Here is a 23,677-nt window from a genome sequence, read left to right on the forward strand (position 1 = left end):
CGGCTCTGATGGGCATGTGCTATCGACGCAGACTTTGGGTTTGCTTTGCATTCAATTCATGGTTGCTCTTCATCACGATAATGTCTTTATTAGAAAATAGTTTCACCACAGATGCTTTGCCACAGATGAGCCACTGCAGAGACTAGATAGGGGACCCATAGTTAGAGCTATGATTGACGCCTGCGTTTGTCCTATGATCCTACTCAGTGAAAAGGTGGCATTTATCACATCCTGATAGATAGACAAGTGGTCTTCATGGTCGGCCAATGATGGCCTACAGTAGGCAACTGAAGACGTTTGAAGTGGACATGAATTTGACCATTTTATACTTTCAATCTGCAATTATCGCTTGTTTTTATGATCTGCAAATATTATAGAATATATAATCATACAAAAACAATGCAGGATTTTGATGACATTGTGATATATATATATTTTTAAAGATGTTATACAAACAAATGCATCCAAATGTTTAAATATGTGCATGCAATAACCCAGATCAAAAGTGTCTCCTGTAATTGCACTTTCAGGTTGGATGAGTTCAGCTACGCAGGGAATGTCTGCAGATAATTAGAGATAAGGAGACAAACTCACAGAGAACTGAGATATTGGAGCCTAGCTGGTGTTTCGCTCACTGATTTGGAGCAAAGGCTCAGAAGGCACTCGTTTGGTGGTCATCAGTGGCTCACACACACCGACTGACCATTTTGCATTGGGAAACAGGTAAACGTTTTTAAGGCCACCTGCAGGGACAAGGAACCAACAGAGACAGACGGCGCGTTTCGCTTAATCGACTCATTTGTTGGAACCATTACCGGAGGAGCATAAACCGGAGGGATGCACTAAAGACACGAGGAGAAGCCTCATACGCAGCCCTCCTTACTTCAAGCACAGCGGGGGGGGGGGGGGGCAGAGTCGACTGGACACTCGGTGCCAACTCTCTCCTCCAGTCAGGGAGTCACTCCCAGCGTGTGTTTATCAGTGGGGTGTAGAGCGCGGTAATCCTCTTACTCCTGTCAACAGAGGCGGAGCGATTCTTTTATTGCGTATTCACTTTTCGCTCTTTGCTTACCGAGCGTGCGCCTGTGTGTGTGCCTGTTGAGAGGGAGCAATGCACGGGGCGCGTCGTGGTCGAAGTGCGGCAACTCAAAAAGTGGGATGAATTCTGGTGGAATAGCAGTTTAAACAAGAGTCCAGCAGTGGCAGCAGCGCCGGCGGCGGCGGCAGCGGCAGCGGCAGCAGCAAGGCGACCAGATGCGACCGCGGCGATGAATCGTCTGCGGACCCTGAGCTTCGAGGCGGCGCTGCTTTTCCTGTCCGTCGCTCAGCTCAGCCAAGGTACTGCAACCCACCTGGACTCTGTGCAACACGTTCCGCTCCGCTGAGTTTGTTCTCTGGACTGCTTTATCTTTTTATTTTTTATGGTTGTCTTTAATGCTTAGCATGATAACGACGTGCGACGAATATTTTTTTAATTGCTTTTAAAAAAAATATATTATTATTAATTGTTATAATGCCATGTGACCCATTGCCGACATTGGTACTTGGAATGGAGTTTGTCGTGTCAGATTGTAGCCCTACTACTACTCAAAGCACATGAGAGTTTAAGAAGTCTGAGCAATCATTTTCATTATCAGTAAGAATATTATTGTGATGGAGAAATGGACATTAAATGGGTGCTTATGGGTGCTTTACCAATTGGTAGGCAACCGCTAGAACTCGCTCAACACACTGAAACTTTGGCAATAATAAAATACAGTGTAGGCCTATAAAATCCAGGGAAAACAACAAGCGTGTTGTTTTTCAAGTGTAAGCCATCCAGGGGTTGGAAAGCCTAACCCCTGGTTGGCGGTCCTCTATGATTGGAACAGCTGGGTGATTCTGCACCCTAAATAAACAGTAGTGTCTATAAATACGACCAGCACACGGAGCAGATGTCAGGAGTGAGTCACCTGGGTGATCCACGGGTCAGTGGGCCTGGTTGCCAAGTAGTGGTGTGTTTTTATGTGTTTTTATGGACTGGCTGTTTCATCAGTAGGCTACTCATCGGGATTTTATCGGTTAACCACAAGGAAAATAAGATTGTTAAGTCTGAGGTTGGACCTGTTATCTGCTACTCCTTGTGTTCATTTTCCTGTTCTTGATGTTTGACATACGCCAATTATACTTTGTTAATTATCACACTTAACATGAACTAGGATCTGCATCCCTGCAACAGTATTCGATCTCACGTTGCTCTTGGCGTTATGACCTCACTCTGTAGTTATTTGTGTGGTCTAATATTTGCTCAGTGTAGCCGATTCTTCTTAAGTAAGCAGGGGCTGCCAACAGGCGCCTCTAATACGCCGCCGACAACGACATCCTCTATCACCTCCGCTGTCAGACGCACCTGATGATCTGCAGACCGCGTTCCCAGAGGAACACGCTGGAAACCGGCGGTTGAGTGATCAAATACAGAGGGGCAAGACAAACACCTGCTGCTCCTGTGCCTCGCACTCTTTCCAGAGCCAGTGGAACAGGCCTGCTCCCACATTAAGTTCAGGTGCATGAGAAAGATATTTGCACTGTTAGGCTGTTAAGATCAGGATACTTGATTGATAGTGGTGTATTTCTATTGTCAAATTTATATTTTTTATATAATGCCATATATTTTATATTATGCAATCGTTTAAAGTGTGACTATGGGTGTTAAAAAAGCTAAAATTATAAAGCAGTTACGCTTTACAAGTATAGATTTGTTTCTTTTAGAGTTAAAAACACTAAATGTTTATGAAACAAAGCCTTCACTGGTTGGTCAGGTGCAAGGGACACAGAAATATGAAGGACATTTTTTTGTTATATGTTTAGTAGAGATCATTCAATCTAGGAGACCTTATACATAAGTATTATATTTGCATTTTATGCTTTTTATTCAGTCTATACTCTCAATTAGAAATCCATTGTTAGTGTGCACCTTAGACTTATACCGTTTAATGTGTTGTTATAACTTTTAACGTGTTCAACTATTTTCAACGTGAGCAAACATGTGACTATGAAGCTAAAATCAAGATTTCCTATTGAAAAAAACATGCAGGGAACCCATTATACATTAACTCATGATCAAGACATTGAACTCATGGAGGCCCTGATTTGTAATCAGCCTCCAAGTAGAATTACCAGCAGTAACCCCACTAAACATTGGCGGATATAAACTCAGTTTCCCATGCGTTTTGCTGTGAGAACCTGGCTGTGACCGGTCCCAGCAGCCTTCCCCGGCCAGGCAGGACAGCACATCAGCCACCCAGAAGAGCAGCAGTTTATCCGGGTGTTAGATTAAGAGGCATTACAGCCCCTCCAGGAGCAGAGTCCGTCTTACATAACCACCCACCCCTCCACAGACAGTGCAGGAAAACGGCAGCCCCTGCGATGTTCCCTCGGCGTTACCGCGCGTCTCCTTGCGTCGTATTGCGTATCCTCGCGTGGTGTTGCGTCTCAACCAGTGTTGCCCGATTGGGCGGGGAAATCTGTCCCAATCTGGCAACACTGTCTCTCAGCCCTGCAGCGGAGTAACGCGGGAGCTGCTGTTGCCAAGGCGTTTTTCACGCTCCTGTGAAAGCAATGTGAAAAAAAAAGATATTTTTCCAAATACGCGTCGCAGTTTCTTTTGAGGTGGTGCCTGTTTTCATCATAACAACAGGGACGATCATAAAAGACACATAGGGTGGTTATACTGGTTTTGTCAGCCTAGGATTTGAAACAGGTTGCATGTTGTGGAAAGGACCACTGCTGATGGAAAATGAAGGCGTTGCATTTAATCATTTATGTCCATTTAGTCATTTATTTACATGTAGTTTTAGAGAAATGTGGCCCTTGTATATTTTTCTTGATCCTACGTATGTTTAAAGACTGAAAGGGGGAATACTGTAGGGATGAATAATATACAAAGATTTGTTATTGATAATAATGATCTATTTGGTGGGTCGAAAGTAGTTCCACAGGTAGGTGACAGGCTGAAACCTCATGACACCGTCGTCCAAATCGGCTTCCAAGCGAGGCTGCGAGGACACAATCTGCGAGTGACTAAAACATAGCGAACACGGAATGTTGCCGACTGTTCCTGCGTTCCTTCCTCCAGCCCTCAGGTGCGTGTGCCACCTGTGCACGAACCACACGTGCGAGACGGAGCCGGCCGGGGCATGCTGGAACTCGGTGACGCTGGTCAACGGCAAGGAGGAGCGGGTCAAATCATGCCTGACGCCGGCCCAGTACAGCGGGCAGATGTTCTGCCAAGGCTCCCGCAACCTGTCCAAGAGGCACTGCTGCCTCACCGACTTCTGTAACAACGTGACGCTGCACCTGTACTCAGGTACGGCCCGGAGCGGCGATGGGGCATGTGGGGATGGGGGGGGGGGGGGGGGGGGGGGGGGGGCGTGATTTTGTGTTATTTACATTTATTCAGTCATTAAGCAGACGAGTGGGAGCTGACGTGACGCCAAGGACACAATCTCTCTTCTCTCTATTCTCTATCTACTCGCTTCTAATTTATTTCTCTTCTCTCTCCTTCCTCCCTCTCCCGTCTCTACCTCTTGCCCCTCTATTTTCTCCCTTTCCTCTTTCTCCTCTCACTTCTCTCTGCCCCCTCCTCGCTCTCACTCCTCCCCTCTCTCTCTGCTCTCTCTCTCTCTCCCTCTCCACCCTCTCTCTTCCCCATCCGTTATCTCTCTGCTCTCTCTCTCTCACACCTCTCTCTCTGCTCTCCCCTCCCTCTCTCTTTATCAATCTTCTCTCTCTCTCCTTTCTCTCTTCTCTCTCTTTCTGCTCTCCGCCCTCTCTTCACCCTCTCTCTCTCTGCTCTCCCCCCAACCTCTCCCTTTCCTCACCCTCTCTCTCTCTCTCTCTCTCTCTCTCTCTCTCCCTCTCTCTCTCTCTCTCTCTCTCTTTCCCTCTCTCTCTCTCTCTCTCTCACTCTTCATTCCGTTCTTTCACACGTGCGTTTCCCTGGCAGACTGGACGGTATCCTCTGCCAGACTCATGGAGCCCGGTTCCGCTAGACCTGTGATGTCATGTTCTGCTGGCCGCGGTACCAGGGGAACCATCACTCTCTATGGTTTATAAATACCTTGTCTACGCTCATGTGGGCCTGAGTCGGACTAGAGGGTCCTCCGATATACAAATTGTTAGCCTCAGAGCATAATTGCCCAAGATGTATTTAAAGGTTCATCTTGTATTCAGCATAATGCCTTAGGCAGAAAGTGATTATGGGATGTAAAAAGAGAAACTGCTTTTGAACATCCTCAAACTAAACAAGGGTCCAATCACAGCTTAACACCGTGGCCTTGTCCTCTGATGAATCATGCCTTGGTTATGAGTAAAACCTTTCCTTTCTGGTCCCCATAGCCAAACAAAAGGTTTATTACAACCCTATGTTTGTTCTCCGGCTGTGTGTTTCCAAGCGCGATGAAAACAATAGACTGGAAACAGTCATTTGATTTGAGAGGCAGCTTGTGTATGATGTTGCGGTGTATGTCTTGTGCTGCCGTGGCTGTAAATGGCTGCACAAGAACGTGCTGACTCACAGTGACTTGAGTGTATTCACGAGATTCAAAGGTATTCATTATGTCAGCAGAGTTGGGACTGCAGTGCACAGTTGGCACATCAGGTTTCTTCCCTGGTTGCCCTGGTAACCGTATTGATGGTGGGCAATGCTGACATGCAGGTGTTTCCTAGTTGCCGTTGGCGCCAATGAAAAGATAGGGATCAATAAAATGAAAAAGTTAAGTCTTTAACAAATTCATCCTATCGTGATGAGTATCAATGTGATTCCTTTTGGGCTCTGGATTGGACTGGAGCCGGGATGCTGGGAGGATATATGGACGCAGAGGGCTGGGGTTGTGTTCAAGGATTGGAGGGTACCATACCCTGTACCCTCTCTGATTAGCTTTATGGTAGCATTTACGTAGACGCTCGTTCAAACTTTCCTAGTCTCTCTATAGCACTTCTCTCTGCACTTCTGTGGAGCAACACTGACTTTGCCCAGATACCAGAACGCAGATGTAATGCATACAGTACATGCAATACAAATGCTGATTAATAGTGCAGCGTTTTGCTTTGTCAGAAATACTACAGGGAGTATAACAGGGAGAATAACAGGGAGATATATTGTATGTGAGTATGCATGATACAAGGATTGGTACGATATTGTATTTGTTTAGTCCAGAGGAATCCGCCATCTGCAGATTTTTGATTAAAAGCCATTCAGCCAATGACAGAGAGTGCAAGAAAATATGAAATCTGATTTAATATGAAAAAATAAATCATCATTATATCAAAATAATCATCCTCAGTGATACTGTAAAACTCACATTCCAAGTCCCTTTTGGTATAGTTGATAGGTAAGAGAGAGGAGAGAGAGAGGAGAGAGAGAAAGCGTCAAGGACACGTTTTAAATGTCAGAATAATAACGGAGACGATTAATACTTTTAGTCATGAATAGCTTATCCCATCTCTCCTCAAATATGCCACTGAATAAAAACATAGATGCATAAAACCTGATGATAGAGGAAACGATGTGGGGACTTGGGATGTGATCTCTCATGCGGTGGAGAGTGCTTAGAAATGGTGAATAAGGACTTTATTTATATTTCAAGGACAGAGAGTCAGCAGGCTACAGGAATGAAAGAAACAACTGCTCTAAAGGTGTTTCTTTTGTCCCTCTGCAAGAAGGTTTTACAGGGTTAATACAACATTTGAAATATCTCAATTTTGTGTTCACTTTCTTGCAATATGTTTCAGGTATTCAGAAAATGCTATTATCACATAATAAACAATCGGCTTGTGCATAGCAAAACTAGAATCATTACCTAATTACCTCTTAGTTGTATTAAGAATTAAATTGTAATCGAATGAATCACATACACGTTTTCATGTTTGATTCCATGGCGTCTGTGTTACAAACTAAGTCCTACGCAGGGCTGCTATTCATAAGCAATAACATGCAGTCATGACCTAACAGAAAGGAAACCTATATCCTGGTATCCATCGCTGCAGCTATAGAACCGTCATTAAAGTGATGAGACACATTGGCGTAGGTCTGTGTTGTGTCTGGCTGCCTGGCTGGGCTTCAGCTCACCCCCACAGTCACCAGGCCCGGAGCGGAAAGAGAGGATGTTTCTAAAGATAGTTTGTTCCAAATCCTGCAAGAGGATCATTTATTTAGACTACGCGGACTGAGAGGTTTAATCCCAAAGTAGAGCCAGCCAGAGTGCAGAGAGACTGCTTGTTTGTATTCTGCTCATAGTGGCTTTGTGAGTGTTGACGGCCTTTGAAGGAGGCCATATCATCGGTGTCATTTTACATGCAGAATTATTATTCTTCCTCTTCCACAGCTTCCTAATTTGAGCACTGATAGAAAGACCACTAGAGGGTACTAGCATCATTGTGTGAACACAAGATTGATACTTGACATCGGTACGGAAACAAGCGACACACATGTGAGGGTAAAGTGGACGCATCAGACCGTGCATATTCTGCGTCTATGAATGCATCAAAATGCTGATGCAAGGCAAGGCAAGGCAACTTTATTTATGTAGCACTTTTCATACACAAGGCAGACTCAAAGTGCTTCACATATAAACATTGTCATACAATAAAATAAAATAATAGATAAGTAAAAGAAACATATGCAAAGAAATTAGTAAAATAGATCAGCATTTTAGAAAGTGCAATGTATTTAAGATCAGATCAACAGTCTCTCTGGTACCCACGTCGGGACTCCAACCCGACCTAAAGGAACTTGATCCTTTCTCTGGTACTCCAACCCGGATTCTAGGGCTTTAACCCAGACAGAACTCAGGTCTCAAACCCTTGTTGATAGGCTGTTGAGTTTTGAGACTCTTATTGTCTGCGGCATACTCCCTGTTACCAAAACCCCTCTCTTAACGGTCAGAATCCTGACAAACCCCATGCACTTCTTGTTCAGCCCGCTTGTCCTTGTGAAATGTGCATCATCTGTGTTGACGAGAATTACGGTCACCTGCGTTTCCCCCTGTTGACAGTTTTGTCTCTTTTTTTCCGTACGTTGACTCTACTCCTGTTGAAATCCTTTTGCTTGTTCATCTTGGAACACACTAGAAGACTTTTATAGTCATAACCGACCTTGAGAGCCATAAAGACATAAAGCCAGCACACATTTGACTACTGACTTTCACAGATTACCGTTGTGTTTAAATGTGCTTTTTACAACACGTATAACAGATCATAACAGTATATTACAGTATATTACAGTATCTAGCATGTCTAACAGCATATAATATGTCTAACAGTAAATAGCAGTACATAACAGTCTATAACAGTATCTAGCATATAGCATGTCTAACAGTACATAACAGTATAAAACAGTACATAACAGTCTATAACAGTATCTAGCATGCATAACAGTATCTAGCATGTCTAACAGTATATAACAGTATATTACATTACCTTGCATGTCTAACAGAATATAACATGTATAACTGTACATAACAGTATATACCAGTATAGAAGAGTATATAGCAGTACACAACAGTATATAACAGTATATAACAGTACATAACAGTATATAACAGTATCTAACAGTATATAACTGTACATAACAGTGCATAACAGTATATAACAGTGTATAACATTATCTAACAGTATATAACAGTATATAGCAGTACACAAGAGTATATAGCAGTACACAACAGTATATACCAGTACATACCAGTACATAACAGTACACAACAGTATATACTGGTATATACCAGTATATACCAGTATATACCAGTACCCAGCAGGCTAACGCTGTCCCTCTCCCTGGTTGCGGCGGTCAGAGAGGCCGTCGGTGGAGCCGGGCTGGGCCGGGGTGGAGCTGGCCCTGGTGGTGGTGGTGCCCTGCTGCCTGCTGTGTGTGGCCGTCCTGCTGGGGGTCCTGGCCCTCCAGAGCCAGCGCTGCTCCTACCGGAGGGCCAACAAGCAGGACTCCGAGGAGCCCCTGGAGGACCTGGTCATGTCCCCCGACAAGTGTCTGAAGGAGCTCATCTACGACATGAGCACCTCGGGGTCCGGCTCCGGTAGGTGAACCGCGTCGGTCGGAGAACCGCGTCGGTCTGAGAACCGCGTCGGTAGGAAAACCGCGTCGGTAGGAGAACCGCTAGCCCACGTAAGCTAAGTAATAAAAATAGCTAAAAACAATTAAAAAGTAATACGATTACCCCAAATAATAAAGAGAAACTACGTTAAGCAACACTAAGATAAGCTCTGCCTAATTCGCGCAAAACAAGAAAAAACAAGGAGAGAAAACCCTCAAGATTAAATAAGATCATACAACATAATAATACATTCAGCTTATACAGCTCTTTTCTTAATTCTCAAAGTCGCTTAACAGAGTAAATACAGAATCAAATCATTGAACATTAACGTATATAAGTAAAAAGATAAAATAGGATAAAAATTGGAAGCTAAAAAAACTGAAATTGGTATATAAGACTAGGAATAGTTCAAAGGAGGGAGGCGAGAGAGGGGAAGGAGTTTATGTGTTGTAAGCGATCTTTAAAAGGTAAAAAAACCCGGCCTACGTTTTCAACCCTGGTCCTACCGTCCGTCTCCCCCCCCCCCCCCCCCCCCCCGCTGTCCCCCCCCAGGTTTGCCTCTGCTGGTCCAGCGGACCATCGCGAGGACCATCGTGCTGCAGGAGTGCGTGGGGAAGGGCCGATTCGGCGAGGTGTGGCGGGGGAAGTGGCGCGGCGAGGACGTGGCGGTGAAGATCTTCTCGTCCCGGGAGGAGCGCTCCTGGTTCAGGGAGGCCGAGATCTACCAGACCATCATGCTGCGGCACGAGAACATCCTGGGCTTCATCGCCGCCGACAACAAGGGTAAGGGGACCATATAAGGGCGTCTGGGAAGTCACCTGACCTTCAGGGTCGTGTCAAGTCTTTCAGCGAATGCTTTTGGTCCAAACAAATTCTGCAGCTATAGGGCCTTATTTATGTTTATGGATAAGGTAGGTGGCTTATGTCGTTAAGGTAGGGCTTATGCCTTAGCCCTACCTTAACGACTTATACCTCCTACCTTAATTATATACATAAGTAAGGGCCTATTGCTGCCAAACACGTTTGGAAGTTGCTCAGGGACGAACACTGAACACTTGTATGTCTGTAGTGTTGTTTTTTATATGCTAGTGGACATAATATACAAGGTTTTAAGCAATTTGGTTTAGTACACCGGGCGTAGTCTTTGTATTTCACACTATAAGTCAATGTCTCAATTTTTATGATATTTGAAATGATTGAATGGTCGCTTTTTATTCAATGATGTAACCTTTAGTGTTTTCTTAGTTTTGGCGTGTCACTATTCGGCCTCCACCAGGCATTCCTCCAGCCTTTGTCCTCCTCTCCCTCTGTGTCTCCAGACAACGGGTCGTGGACCCAGCTGTGGCTGGTGTCGGAGTACCACGAGCACGGCTCCCTCTTCGACTACCTGAACCGCTACACGGTGTCCGTGGAGGCCATGGTGCTGCTGGCCTCCTCCCTGGCCAGCGGCCTCGCCCACCTCCACATGGAGATCATCGGCACGCAGGGTAGGTCTCCAACACAGGTCTCCAACGTAGGTTTCAAATGTAGGTCTCTAGCATTGGTCTCCAACGGAGGTCTTTAACGTAGGTCTCTAACGTAGGTCTCCAACGTAGGTCTCCAACATAGGTCTCTAATGTAGCCGTAGGTCTCCAACGTAGGTCTCTAACGGAGGTCTTTAACGTAGGTCTCTCACGTAGGTCTCTAACGTAGGTCTCTAACATAGGTCTCTCACGTAGGTCTCTATCGTAGGTCTCTAATGTAGGTCTCTCACATAGGTCTCCAATACAGGTCTCCAACGTAGGTTTCAAATGTAGGTCTCTAGCGTTGGTTTCCAACAGAGGTCTTTAATGTAGGTCTCCAACGTAGGTCTCTAACGTAGCCGTAGGTCTCCTACGTAGGTCTCCAACGTAGGTCTCTCACGTAGGTCTCCAACGTAGGTCTCCAACGTAGCCGTAGGTCTCCAACGTAGGTCTCTAACGTAGGTCTCCAACGGAGGTCTCCAACGGAGGTCTTTAACGTAGGTCTCTCATGTAGGTCTCTAACGTAGGTCTCTCATGTAGGTCTCTCACGTAGGTCTCTAACATAGGTCTCTCATGTAGGTCTCCAACGTAGCCGTAGGTCTCCAACACAGGTCTCCAACGTAGGTTTCAAATATAGGTCTCTAACGTTGGTCTCCAAAGGAGGTCTCCAACGTAGGTCTCTATCGTAGGTCTCTCACGTAGGTCTCTAACCTAGGTCTCTATCGTAGGTCTCTAACGTAGGTCTCTAACGTAGGTCTCTCACGTAGGTCTCTTATCGTAGGTCTCTAACGTAGGTCTCTATCGTAGGTCTCTAACGTAGGTCTCTCACGTAGGTCTCTATCGTAGGTCTCTAACGTAGGTCTCTCACATAGGTCTCTATCATAGGTCTCTAACGGAGGTCTCTAACGTAGGTCTCTAATGTATGTCTCTAACGTAGGTCTCTAACGTAGGTCTCTATCGTAGGTCTCTAGCGTAGGTCTCTCACGTAGGTCTCTATCGTAGGTCTCTATCGTAGGTCTGTAATGTAGGTCTCTAACGTAGGTCTCTCACGTAGGTCTCTAACGTAGGTCTCTCACGTAGGTCTCTATCGTAGGTCTCTAACGTAGGTCTCTAGCGTAGGTCTCTCACGTAGGTCTCTAACGTAAGTCTCTAACGTAGGTCTCTAATGGAGGTCTCTATCGTAGGTCTCTAACGTAGGTCTCTAACGGAGGTCTCTAACGTAGGTCTCTAACGTAGGTCTCTAACATATGTGTGTGCTTATACTGGAGGATAATAATACTGAAGTATACTAACACTATAGTCTGCTAATACTGGAGTGTTATAATACTGGAGTGTGCTTACTGGAGTTTACTAATACTGCAGTGTGCTTATACTGTAGTAAACTAATACTTTAACTGTAGTATACTACTGAGGTTTATTCCTATGCTGAAAACTGCATTCATAGTTTTTATTGAGGTGGAGGGATCCCTCTTCTGTGTTGAAGGGATATACAAGTGAACTTGGCTTGACTTGAGGCCGTGCTACGTGTTTGGAGGACACAGATATCCCTCATGATGATGAACTCTTCGCCACTTATCGTGTTCAGGGAGGGCTATGCGGAGGATGGCACCAGTGCAGAATTAATCCTCCCCTCTAAAAAATAACGCTGCAGTTCTTTTTTTAAATATCTCCCTAAAATCTCTACCTTATTTTATATTTAATACCAGATACGACGCACAGCAGGGGGTAAAGAGTTTCAGAGTTGGTTCCTAGTCTTAAAGTTGAAACGCAGGTCTGTTGTATAAGCGCTCATAATTGATTTAGAAGGAAGGCCATTTATCACAGAGCTGTAGCTAGTCTGGTCAGGACTGCTGGAGGGAATACATATGAACTGACTTCAAATGTTATTAAGATATGTCAATAGATATTCATTATACTACGATATAATGTATATACCTGTAGCGAATATGCAAATGCATTGTACCACTATATCATATCTAAATATACATAATTATACTACTATATGCAATCAAAATATGCATACATTATTCTACCATATCATTTATAAATAAACATATATTATACCACTATATAATATGTAAATATACACACATTATACAACTATATAACGTGTAAATGTACACACATTATATGACTATATAGTGTATCATATACATACATTATACTGCTATATAATCGGTAAATAAACATAACATACGTACATTATACAACATTATAATGTATAAATCTACGTGTTGGTCCTGCAGGGAAGCCGGCCATCGCCCACCGGGACATCAAGTCCAAGAACGTCCTGGTGAAGAAGAGCGGCACAGCGGCCATCGCTGACCTGGGCCTGGCCGTGAAGCACGACTCCAGCGCCAACACCGTCCACATCCCCGCCAACCACCGCGTCGGCACCAAGAGGTGGGTGGAGCAGTGCACTGAGGCGGTAGGTCTAGATGGAGCAGTACACTGAGGCAGTAAGTCTAGGTGGAGCAGTACACTGAGGCAGTAGGGTCTAGGTGGTGCAGTACACTGAGGCAGTAAGTCCAGGTGGAGCAGTACACTGAGGCAGTAGGGTCTAGGTGGTGCAGTACACTGAGGCAGTAGGTCTAGGTGGTGCAGTACACTGAGGCAGTAGGTCTAGGTGGAGCAGTAGGTCTAGGTGGAGCAGTACACTGAGGCAGTAGGTCTAGGTGGTGCAGTACACTGAGGCAGTAGGTCTAGGTGGAGCAGTAGGGTCTAGGTGGTGCAGTAGGTCTAGGTGGTGCAGTACACTGAGGCAGTTGGTCTAGGTGGTGCAGTACACTGAGGCAGTAGGTCTAGGTGGTGCAGTAGGGTCTAGGTGGTGCAGTACACTGAGGCAGTAGGTCTAGGTGGAGCAGTAGGTCTAGGTGGAGCAGTAGGTCTAGGTGGAGTAGTAGGTCTAGGTGGTGCAGTACACTGAGGCAGTAGGTCTAGGTGGTGCAGTAGGTCTAGGTGGAGCAGTACAGTACCTTATACTCAAGCTGATAGGGCGTTTGACTCCTTGCTGAAAGGTTGTGGGTTCAATACCCGTGTCCTCAGGCTACGTGTAGTAACCCTTGAGCAAAAGGCCCTAGCCCAACCCTGCTCACGAATGACATGATTGAATGAGAGGGTCTGCTGAGGACCAAATCATCATACAATATTCAGTATTTACCTCATTAGCATTTATTTTTTAGCAGTTAATGCTTCAAACTGCATTTCCTCCCTCTTACGCCCACCGCAATTCAATCTACTCACAACCCGCCGGTTGAATAAACCATAATATACAGCGACAAAAACCAAGATTTACAAAAGCAGGGAACATTCTGTGCTGGAAGAGGCCTTTTCTAGATTTGTTTTAAAGGAGACATATTATATCACCAGGTTTGAGTGTGATTAGCCTTACAAGCCGTTTCGAAAATCTGCCCCATAAGACATCACTAGTGGGCGTGTCCACCTAGATCTGCGCTGGATAGATGAGCAACGTTTACTTCAGTCCACTGGTTAGGCTCGAAAGGCTTCGAAACGGCTTGCAAGGCTAATCACACTCACACCTGGTGGTATAATATGTCTCCTTTAATATATTTTCCTCGCCCAGCACTCCTTTCATGCATTTTATCCTTTTGTTGAAACTGCCCTAGCCTTGCTAGTCCTATTCATGCAGTTATGTGAGGCCTTTCTTCACACCTTCTTCATGAGCATGTGTATCGGGCTGAGATGCCTTTCAAGGTTGATGCTGTTTGTTGTCGAGCAATGTCGAGCAGCGCCGCAGATGAGACATGCAGGAAAACCTGACGGATACAAAGACGAACACCGAACGCAGTGCTCCGACTCGGAATCTCGTCTCTCTGCGGAATCTTGTATTGTTCTGGAAGCTGAGCTGCCGTGCTGACAGCTCAGCAAACACTGACTCAGCACGCTGAGCTTGCGATTACCGCCAGGCGTGAGTCAGCACTTTGTAACCATAGCGACAAACGTCTTGTTTGTTAGTAAAATATTAGTCTATTTCCTAATCGACGCCCTCGAGCCCCAAGCATGGAACATAGTCAAAGCCGTGTCGGAACATAGTCGAAGTTTGACTTGAGCACTAGGAGAAGCGAGTCAAAAGGTCAAAAGTGTTGAGTGTTTACCAGGTGGATGAATTCACTTCTCCCATTCCCACTGTCCTGTTGATGCTATGCTAGTATCAACAGGGACTATTTATAGCTCAGCCTATGCTTTTTGTATTTACATAGTAATGACACTGTGGCGGACAGACGCGCCAGAATGTTTTGGCTAGCGAAAAATAAAGCAAGAGGGTCGCCCAGGAAGGGGGTTAATAGACTGTAGTTCATAAAGTGAAGCCTCCTGTGATAGCAATCGGTTTATCAGCTGCTCTTTCTTACTGCCTCAGAATATAAACCGTTTTAGCATAGAGTATTGCCAACGTGTGTGTGAACATAGGACAACAGTTCAATAATCCCTTGTTGTGTTAACCTAGCAGTTGTTAGTGCTTGGCACTTTATTCTATGAATATTTTTATTCTACCTACAGCGATATATTGTTGTTTCTCTTCTTCTGATGAATGCACTTATTGTTAGTCGCTTTTGGATAAAAGCGTCTGCTAAATGCCCTAAATGTAAATGTTAATATGGTGTAATGAAAGGAGATGGTTGTGAATGCATACATTGGGTATTTATTGATGAATTATACTGAGAATATTTCAAGACCATTCTGACCTATGTCTTTCATTGTGTGACATAAACCATGACATTTTTCTTTTAATGTGACTGTTTCCTATTTTTTGTCAAGTTGTTGCCTTGACTAAGTTGAACACATTTATTTTGTCCAGGAAACTCCAAAATTAATTATAGAATTAGTTTTAATTTGGGTCAAACTAACTACCATTATATAAAATAAACTAAATGTTTGTGATTAAATGTCGAGGTGACCGTGAAGAAGAGCAAGGCCTCTTCTCGACCACTCAGAGGTTGATCCATGGAAAGGTCTGGAAGATCACCACATTTGGTTGCTTTTTAATGGGAAAAATTATTGTTGTTGTTGAACACACTGGAGTGGAAATAACCATGGCTACTTATAATAAAGTAGCCATGGTAATTTATAATAATAATAATTTATTTTTTTCAAAATTACTTTTTTTTTGCTGTTCAGTTTCTCATTCATCCTACTTGACTGATATATATTATATGTATGTATATATATATATATATATTTTTTTTTATTTAGGTCTTTTTCTTTTATTCTTTTTTTTTTTTTGGTATTGCTATCCTCACAGTAGCTCATGATAAACAAGTGCAGATGGAAGTGTTTTTTAAAAGCGTCCCTGTGTACGACAGGAGCAACACTAAATAACTCCAATAGCGCTTTCTCGCCTGCGCCCTTCAGCTACGTATGAGAACCAGTGATTACTCTGGACTTCCATTAGGGGAGCATTTCTATTTGCGGGAGTAGAGCACCGTTCATCTCCCAGCCTAATATTTACTCATTATTCTTCAGTTATGAGCCGGGAGTGACAGTTGAACAGTAGAAGGCTTCAAGACCAAGCCAGAGACAGTTTGTTAAAACATAGTTATCAGAATGACAATGGTTTGGGTGCATTTAATATCTGTCTGTAATATCTATATCTGTAATATCTCATGTCTGTCTGTCTGTCTGTCTGTCTGTCTGTCTGTCTGTCTGTCTGTCTGTCTGTCTGTCTGTCTGTCTGTCTGTCTGTCTGTCGATGGTACGTGTCTTCCGATCAGATGTGGATGTCTCATCATGACATGTTCTCTTGTGCAGTATTGATTGTACATTAGAGCGTTGTATCAGCTGGTCCATGCATTATTTTTCAATCAGCATAGTACATGTGTTGTGCATGGACACTCTGCCTGTCCTGATGAAGCCTCACTGAGCTCCTCCTCCCCAGGTACATGTCCCCAGAGCTCCTGGACGACTCCATCAACATGGACAGCTTTGAGTCCTTTAAGAGGGCGGACATCTACTCCCTGGGCCTCGTCTTCTGGGAACTGGCCCGCAGATGTTCTGCCCAGGGTACCTGGAAACACACGTGCACGCGCGCGCGCGCACACACGCACGCACGCACGCACGCACGCACGCACGCACGCACGCACGCACGCACACACACACACACACACACACACACACACACACACACACACACATGCATGCACGCACTTTGAACACAAATACTTTGAACACACACTTAGAACATACACACACACACACACACGTTCAGATACACACATACTTAGAACACACACACACAAACAGTCAGAACAAGGACACACACAAAGCACACATAAACAAGCTCCTCTGGTTATACAAGCCTCTTCTGTCAATCGATGTTAAAGATGTTCTCCCTCTCTCCTAGGGCTGAACGAAGACTTCCAGCTGCCTTACTACGACCTGGTGCCTACAGACCCGTCTGTGGAGGACATGAGGAGGGTGGTCTGTGAGCAGAAGCTCCGCCCCAGCATCCCCAACCAATGGCAGAGCTGTGAGGTGAGCGGGGAGGACCTGAGAGAGGCCTGTGTCTTCTAGCTGTTCTTCAGTCTGACGTTATAGACGACTTAGCTCTTGACTTAGCCCGTCTTCAGTCTGATGTTATAGACGACTTAGCTCTTGACTTAGCCCGTCTTCAGTCTGACGTTATAGACGACTTAGCTCTTGACTTAGCCCGTCTTCAGTCTGATGTTATAGACGACTTAGCTCTTGACTTAGCCCGTCTTCAGTCTGACGTTATAGACGACTTAGCTCTTGACTTAGCCCGTCTTCAGTCTGACGTTATAGACGACTTAGCTCTTGACTTAGCCCGTCTTCATTCTGACGTTATAGACGACTTAACTCTTGACTTAGCCCGTCTTCAGTCTGACGTTATAGACGACTTAGCTCTTGACTTAGCCCGTCTTCAGTCTGACGTTATAGACGACTTAGCTCTTGACTTAGCCCGTCTTCAGTCTGACGTTATAGACGACTTAGCTCTTGACTTAGCCCGCCTTCAGTCTGACGTTATAGACGACTTAGCTCTTGACTTAGCCCGTCTTCAGTCTGACGTTATAGACGACTTAGCTCTTGACTTAGCCCGTCTTCAGTCTGACGTTATAGACGACTTAGCTCTTGACTTAGCCCGCCTTCAGTCTGACGTTATAGACGACTTAGCTCTTGACTTAGCACGCCTTCAGTCTGACGTTATAGACGACTTAGCTCTTGACTTAGCCCGTCTTCAGTCTGACGTTATAGACGACTTAGCTCTTGACTTAGCCCGCCTTCAGTCTTAGGTTATAGACGACTTAGCTCTTGACTTAGCCCGTCTTCAGTCTGATGTTATAGACGACTTAGCTCTTGACTTAGCCCGTCTTCAGTCTGATGTTATAGACGACTTAGCTCTTGACTTAGCCCGCCTTCAGTCTTAGGTTATAGACGACTTAGCTCTTGACTTAGCCCGTCTTCAGTCTGATGTTATCGACGACTTAGCTCTTGACTTAGCCCGTCTTCAGTCTGATGTTATAGACGACTTAGCTCTTGACTTAGCCCGCCTTCAGTCTTATGTTTAAACAACTTAGTACTTGACTTGGATAAAGCAACAGGAGTCTATGTCTTTTTCCAATTGTATTTGTATTATTTGTTGTACCATTGAGTGTTTGTCACTAAACTGCTAAGGTTCAGGTAAGGGGTTGGGGGTTCACTGGTAAATCTAACAGATGAGGATGGAGAAGAGAACCCTACAGGGGCCCCCTGGGCGGGGTTGGAGTTAGGAGACACGACGATACATAGAGGCTTGGTAGAGACGCTGACGACTTTAAGTACAAACAGAGGAAGAGGAAGAGGGAGTGGTTCAGGGGCGATTTTAAAGCTGTTTCCCGTGCTGTTGAAGATGAAACGGTCATATGGGCTGGGTGTGTACTGCATGTGGACCTCACATGTGTGGGCTAATGGTTGACAAACCCAGTCCCGTTGTGCCCATCTGAATGTGATTGAATTTTAAACGTTGATGATCAAATGGCGATCAATCAGCGGTCCATCAATCGGCAGACGACCCCTTAATCAACACCTAGCCCGGTGAGACATGGCTCACAGATGAGTCATTCTTCTAACTTTGAAACTATTTCTCTTATTATGGGATGTTCTGTCTCTAAAACACGGCAACTCCACTCATCACCGGAACAGGATCCATTATCGGCAGGTGCTTTGAGACCAGAACCCCTTTTAACTAACGGTCCAAGCATTAGTGGTGAAATGGTGTAGGTCATTAACACACCAGGGATATTTTTACCATCACAGGTGGCAAACGTACTTATATATTTATATATATATATATATATATATATATATATATATATATATATATACATCTACTGCGATGTATTGAGATAGGTCAGAGGTAGGGACTGATCTGGGCCCCTCAGGGCCCCTGGACTTAGAACCTGGGGTTGGTTCTTGGAACCCAGGTTCTGGGTTCCAACCCCCAATGTCCGTGATCTCCCTATCGGCCTCCTCTGAGCAAGACCCCCCCCCCCCCCCCCCCCCCCCCCATTCCCCCTACCTGCTCCTTCAAGGGACGCAGAGGAAGACACGAAGCGCTGCGTAGGATCTACGGGAGACAGGGTGGTGCAGTGGGGAGGGCCGTTGCGATTCCTAGCCAGAAGGTACTGGGTTCGATGCCCAATGTCCGCGGCCTACTTGTACTCCTACTTGAGCAAGATGCCAAAAAAAAACGCCCACTTGCTCTTTATTGACTTGTTTTTCAAGTAGGCTGTGAGTCGCTTTGCACTGGAGCATCTTTAAGAAATGGTCCCAAAGATGAATGACAAAGTTGTAGATATTTACATGGATGAAATGTGTTTGCCTGTATACGCACGAGTGTACGGTATCTCAGAGGAGAGTAGGAGTGGTAATGTGACGAGGTATTCTCCTTCCACAGGCCCTTCGTGTGATGGGGAAACTGATGAGGGAGTGTTGCTATGGCAACGCGGCCGCGCGACTCACCGCGCTGCGGGTCAAGAAGACCATCTCTCAGGTGACCGTACTCAAGGACGTCAAAGATTAGACTACATCTCCCCTCCCCCCCCGCCCACTACCCCCTGCTGCTTCCTCCCTAGCCCCCCCGCTGACCTCCGCGCTCGCCGCCGACACGGACTGAAGTGGCTGGAGAGGGATTATCCTCGTTTGACTCTCTCTCTCCTTTGCCGGGGCGCCCCCTGCAGTTCAAGAGCACACATCACAGGCGCACCATGAGCTCGTGTTTGTTTGTCGGTGCCAAGGGGGGGTTGCTCGGGGGGGTCACGGGCAGTGCCGTGTCCCCGGGTAACAGCGGTGAACCGAGGCCGACCTCGGTAAGTACAGGCGAGCACCGTCAGGGAGCCGTCTGGAGAGGCTTATCGTAGACGAGGTGTGTTCTAGATGTTCTACTACCTCACCTGCGTTCAAGTGCCCTGAAGCTTTAGGTCGCACGTTTGAAGCTGCTTCTGTGCCATAAATGCTAGTAGGCTACACGCATTGCATTGTTCTAAGGGAGTGTGAGGAGGGATACCTGTGTCTGTGTTTCTCAGTCACACGACCGCAATGTAGGAGGATTCGTGGATTAGGACACTCCCGGTTCATGTTCTTCGGATAAAAATGTTCTTGAAAAAAAGTTTACTTTAACGTATTTGTCGGGAATACAGCCTTTTGTCTAAGAAGGAGTACCTTGAGTGTTTGTTTTAAGGGTCTATTTAAAGCTCAGCTCCTAAAACGTCCCGCTTCTAAAGAATATTGTAGATTTAAAGCCTTTTGTTTATGAACGTTCAGCACTTTAATTACTGACCATGGAATGCTTTGTGATGTATATTGAATGTATACATGTCTTTTTGTACTTTGTTTGCTGATAGCTTTTATTTATTCATGTCGATGAAAAAATCAGTTCTCAGTAAATATTCTGGTATCTACCAGACTCAAGTTAATAACCTTAAAGTGAATTATTAACTTTGACGATTATGTATTTGAATTGTTTGTTGATGGAAATATGACATTATTTTTATATGGAGTCTCAAATTGTTTCACGTTGTCTTATTGGATGTATTTACTTGGAGAAACGACTTTCTATCAGTTTTAGCGAAGATAACGATGATGACTCAGACCGTGAAAGGAAATTATTTCAAGGTTGCGCCTATACATGTTTGTGTGCATTCAAACATGATTTTCTTGAATTGTGAGCCTCTTTGTGGATGTTGACTGTCGCCGCATACGTGAATGTCTACATTGCGTCTCCTGTATTGATCCCAAGTTTCTAAAGTGCATTCCAGTTCATTTAAACAGTGGAGGAGACTTCATAGTTTTCATAACCAACACACCTGTCAAACAAGTTGGTATTTTACATACTCGTCATATTCAATGTTTACTTTGTTTGTATTTGTAAAGCAATCAGCCGGCTTTTTATATGTCATGTACACATTCAGTTCTCTAATGTTCATGTCAACGGTTTGATCTTATCTTATCATCACTTCTATCGTGTGAGGAAAGAATGTCTCCGATGTGAACCCACAGTAAATCAAACCTAGTGAAACCACAAAGACACAACAACTCTATGTCTAATGTCTAGCTCAAAGATAGTTTTTATAATTACAGATCTTGAAAATCCAGAATGAAAAGTATAGCTGTACACTGTACCAGTGTACAAGATATTCACTCGACTAACCAGTCCTGTTAATTTCTCAAGTTTTAATGAGGCCTTCAACTCATTGGATAGTCCCAGTCATTTGAAACTGTTACAGCAGCCAGCACATGCCTGTAATGTATGAACATGGACATGCTACCTATGTGAAGTGCACACCCATGCCTAGTCTAGCATAGCATAGCATTCGCTCTTCTCTCGTATGTGTTCTCATCAAGGCACAGGTGACAGGTGACAACTAATTGTACACATGAAATGTTTGTAAAATCTGTTGAAGTCCTTCCAAAGATAAAACTATGAGTATGTGCAATGTCTGGCTCCAACTCATCATGGGATATATGTTATACATGTATATATATATATATATATATTTATAAACATCTTGCTGTTTTGTGTCTTCTTATCAGATGCAGATCTCGTTATGACATGTTCTCTTGTGCAGTATTTATTGTATATAAGAGTGTGTTATATCAGTTGGTCAATAAATTATTTTTCAATAAGCGTACATGTATTGGCCATTGCTGATTGTTGCTGCACCAGATGAAAATAAATGCTCCTTTAAAATCGTACAGCATTGTAAATGACTGTATAAGATATATATATATATATATATTATGGAGGAGATACATTTAAGAGGTGGTTCTGAATTCAGCATTTGAATGTTTTTGGGTTATTTGCTTTGCTTATCAGTTGTGTGAGTTTATAAATCAGAATAGACAGCTGAATCACCAAAGCTGTCTTTAATGAGTCACTACATTAATGAGTCAGCTAAACCTATGGCCGTCTTCCTTGAACGGCTTTGACTTCCCCTCTGGGACGTCATTCACAGTAAATTTGCAAGCTTCAGTCGAACCTGATGATAAAAACTCCTGCCACAAGCTGTACGAAACTGCGCGCATTCAACTGATTAAAAACAAGAAAGTCCGTCCCATTAAGTTTTTCTTCTTATCTTTTGTTGCTATGACGTCAAAGGAGGCCCACATTTTAACACATTTCGGCACTTTCAGTCTCACTTCTCAGTTGCAGAGGATGCATATCGCATGCATATGTGTGCGTATGTGTGTGTGTGTGTGTGTGTGTGTGTGTGTGTGTGTGTGTGTGTGTGTGTGTACCCACAATCCTCAAATAAGTAAGTAAAGAAATGTGAACAAACACAAGGTTTTGTCCCTTTTTTACTTAAACATTAATTTCTTATTTAAACCAAGTCACATTCGTCTGCATTGTGTAAGCCCGCTATACTTTGGTTAAATGTCTTTTAACCTCACTTTTAGCCAGTCCCTCCCCTATGTTGTTCTCTCCTCCCTGCCCACATGGCCTGGCTTCCTGTCCGGCGGAGAGCTCTTCCCTTTGATCTGACCTGTCTGATACCTTGGAGCCAGTGACCCGTGGTGTCTGTTTAAAGAGAGTTTCACCGGCCCCTGAGGGTCCCTGACCAGACGAATCGCCCTGCCTGCTGGTGCAAAAGGAGGCTCAGGGGTCCAAACCTGAGGCCAGGGGTGTGTGTGTGTGTTTGGTGAGGAGTGTGTGGGCTGTGTGTTTGGTGAGGGATGTGTGTGTGTGTTTGTTTTGGAATGTGGGGTCTGGGGGGTACCGTTGAAGCAAAGCAAGGGCTGCAGAGTTTCGTGTTGAAATCCCCCACAAAGGTGACGGTTCCTCTTTGCATCGCTGCTTTCTGTCATGTCCGTAAACCGATTTGCAAAGAAAGAGAGGCTTTTATTTGAAAAAAGGGTGTGAAAGGAAGGACACGAATAAAGTCCTTTTTCTATTCACAGCCGAGAGGCTTTTCACAAGAAGATGTGGGGGGGGGGGGGAAGGGGGGGTGAGAGCAGAGGTTGCAGAGGTTCCGCTAACCCCACAGAAGTCACATGACCTGGATTTCCGCTCTGCTACTCTTAAAGCTGCAGCTGCAGACTCTTAAACCAAGGGGTACATCTGGAGAGCAGACAGGTCGGGAAGCAGGGAACTTATGGTTCTCTGAGCACAGTGATAACGTCTAGTCTAACCATGCAGACCACCACCTACCTCAACCTCAGCCTGGCCCGGCAGGACAGCTGTGTGCTGGACAACCACCCGAGGAAGAAGGGCCATCTGTGGAGCTGGCGCTCCAGAAAGGGGAGCGTCGGCGAGACGCAACCCGATGCCGGTACACTGCCCCGGGGTTGGAGGCAGGTGAGAGACCAGCACATACCCAGCACCAGCAGCCTCACACAGTACCATCAACATAAAGCACAACTTACATACCCAACAGTATACAGAGTGTCCGCAGTGCAAGACAGAGGCATGGATGCTTCAAGGCTTTGTCGAAGCAAATGTGTTTTGCAAATGTAAAGTCGTTTGTGACTGTGAAAAAGTGATTGCATTTTTTTGCCTTTGCAGAAGAAACGACACTCGTTGGTGGATTACTCCGACCCTCTCAGGTAGATGTTTGTTTACGTTTGAGGTTACGTTCTGAA

At 44.8% G+C, this 23,677-nt stretch overlaps 2 protein-coding genes across 2 annotated transcripts in view; both read left to right on the forward strand.

The window, feature by feature from the left end:
• The first annotated feature begins 1,221 nt into the window (after positions 1-1,221).
• Positions 1,222-19,833, forward strand: acvr1c (activin A receptor type 1C). Its single transcript, XM_079733438.1, has 9 exons — positions 1,222-1,338; positions 4,115-4,345; positions 8,829-9,068; positions 9,639-9,869; positions 10,406-10,573; positions 12,835-12,991; positions 16,482-16,606; positions 16,947-17,077; positions 19,497-19,833. Exons 1-9 carry the CDS (start codon positions 1,269-1,271, stop codon positions 19,620-19,622), a joined length of 1,479 nt encoding a protein of 492 aa, XP_079589564.1. The 5' UTR covers positions 1,222-1,268; the 3' UTR covers positions 19,623-19,833.
• Positions 19,834-23,159: 3,326 nt separating this feature from the next.
• cytip (cytohesin 1 interacting protein) overlaps positions 23,160-23,677 on the forward strand; it is a 5,004-nt gene continuing 4,486 nt past the window's right edge. The window contains exons 1-2 of the mRNA XM_079733391.1: positions 23,160-23,393; positions 23,601-23,641. Of these exons, the coding sequence (XP_079589517.1) occupies positions 23,229-23,393; positions 23,601-23,641 (206 nt within the window). The 5' untranslated portion in view covers positions 23,160-23,228. The remainder of the gene's footprint in view (positions 23,394-23,600; positions 23,642-23,677) is intronic.

Source organism: Pollachius pollachius (assembly GCF_949987615.1).
Source record: "Pollachius pollachius genome assembly, chromosome: 3".
NCBI lineage: Eukaryota > Metazoa > Chordata > Actinopteri > Gadiformes > Gadidae > Pollachius > Pollachius pollachius.

Excerpts from the sequence above, each read along its gene's own strand:
- acvr1c (XM_079733438.1), top strand. The coding sequence starts at position 1,269 with ATGAATCGTCTGCGGACCCTGAGCTTCGAGGCGGCGCTGCTTTTCCTG. Across the intron at positions 4,346-8,828 it reads GACGCTGCACCTGTACTCAG|AGAGGCCGTCGGTGGAGCCG; the intron begins GTACGGCCCGGA and ends TGCGGCGGTCAG. Across the intron at positions 17,078-19,496 it reads ACCAATGGCAGAGCTGTGAG|GCCCTTCGTGTGATGGGGAA; the intron begins GTGAGCGGGGAG and ends CTCCTTCCACAG.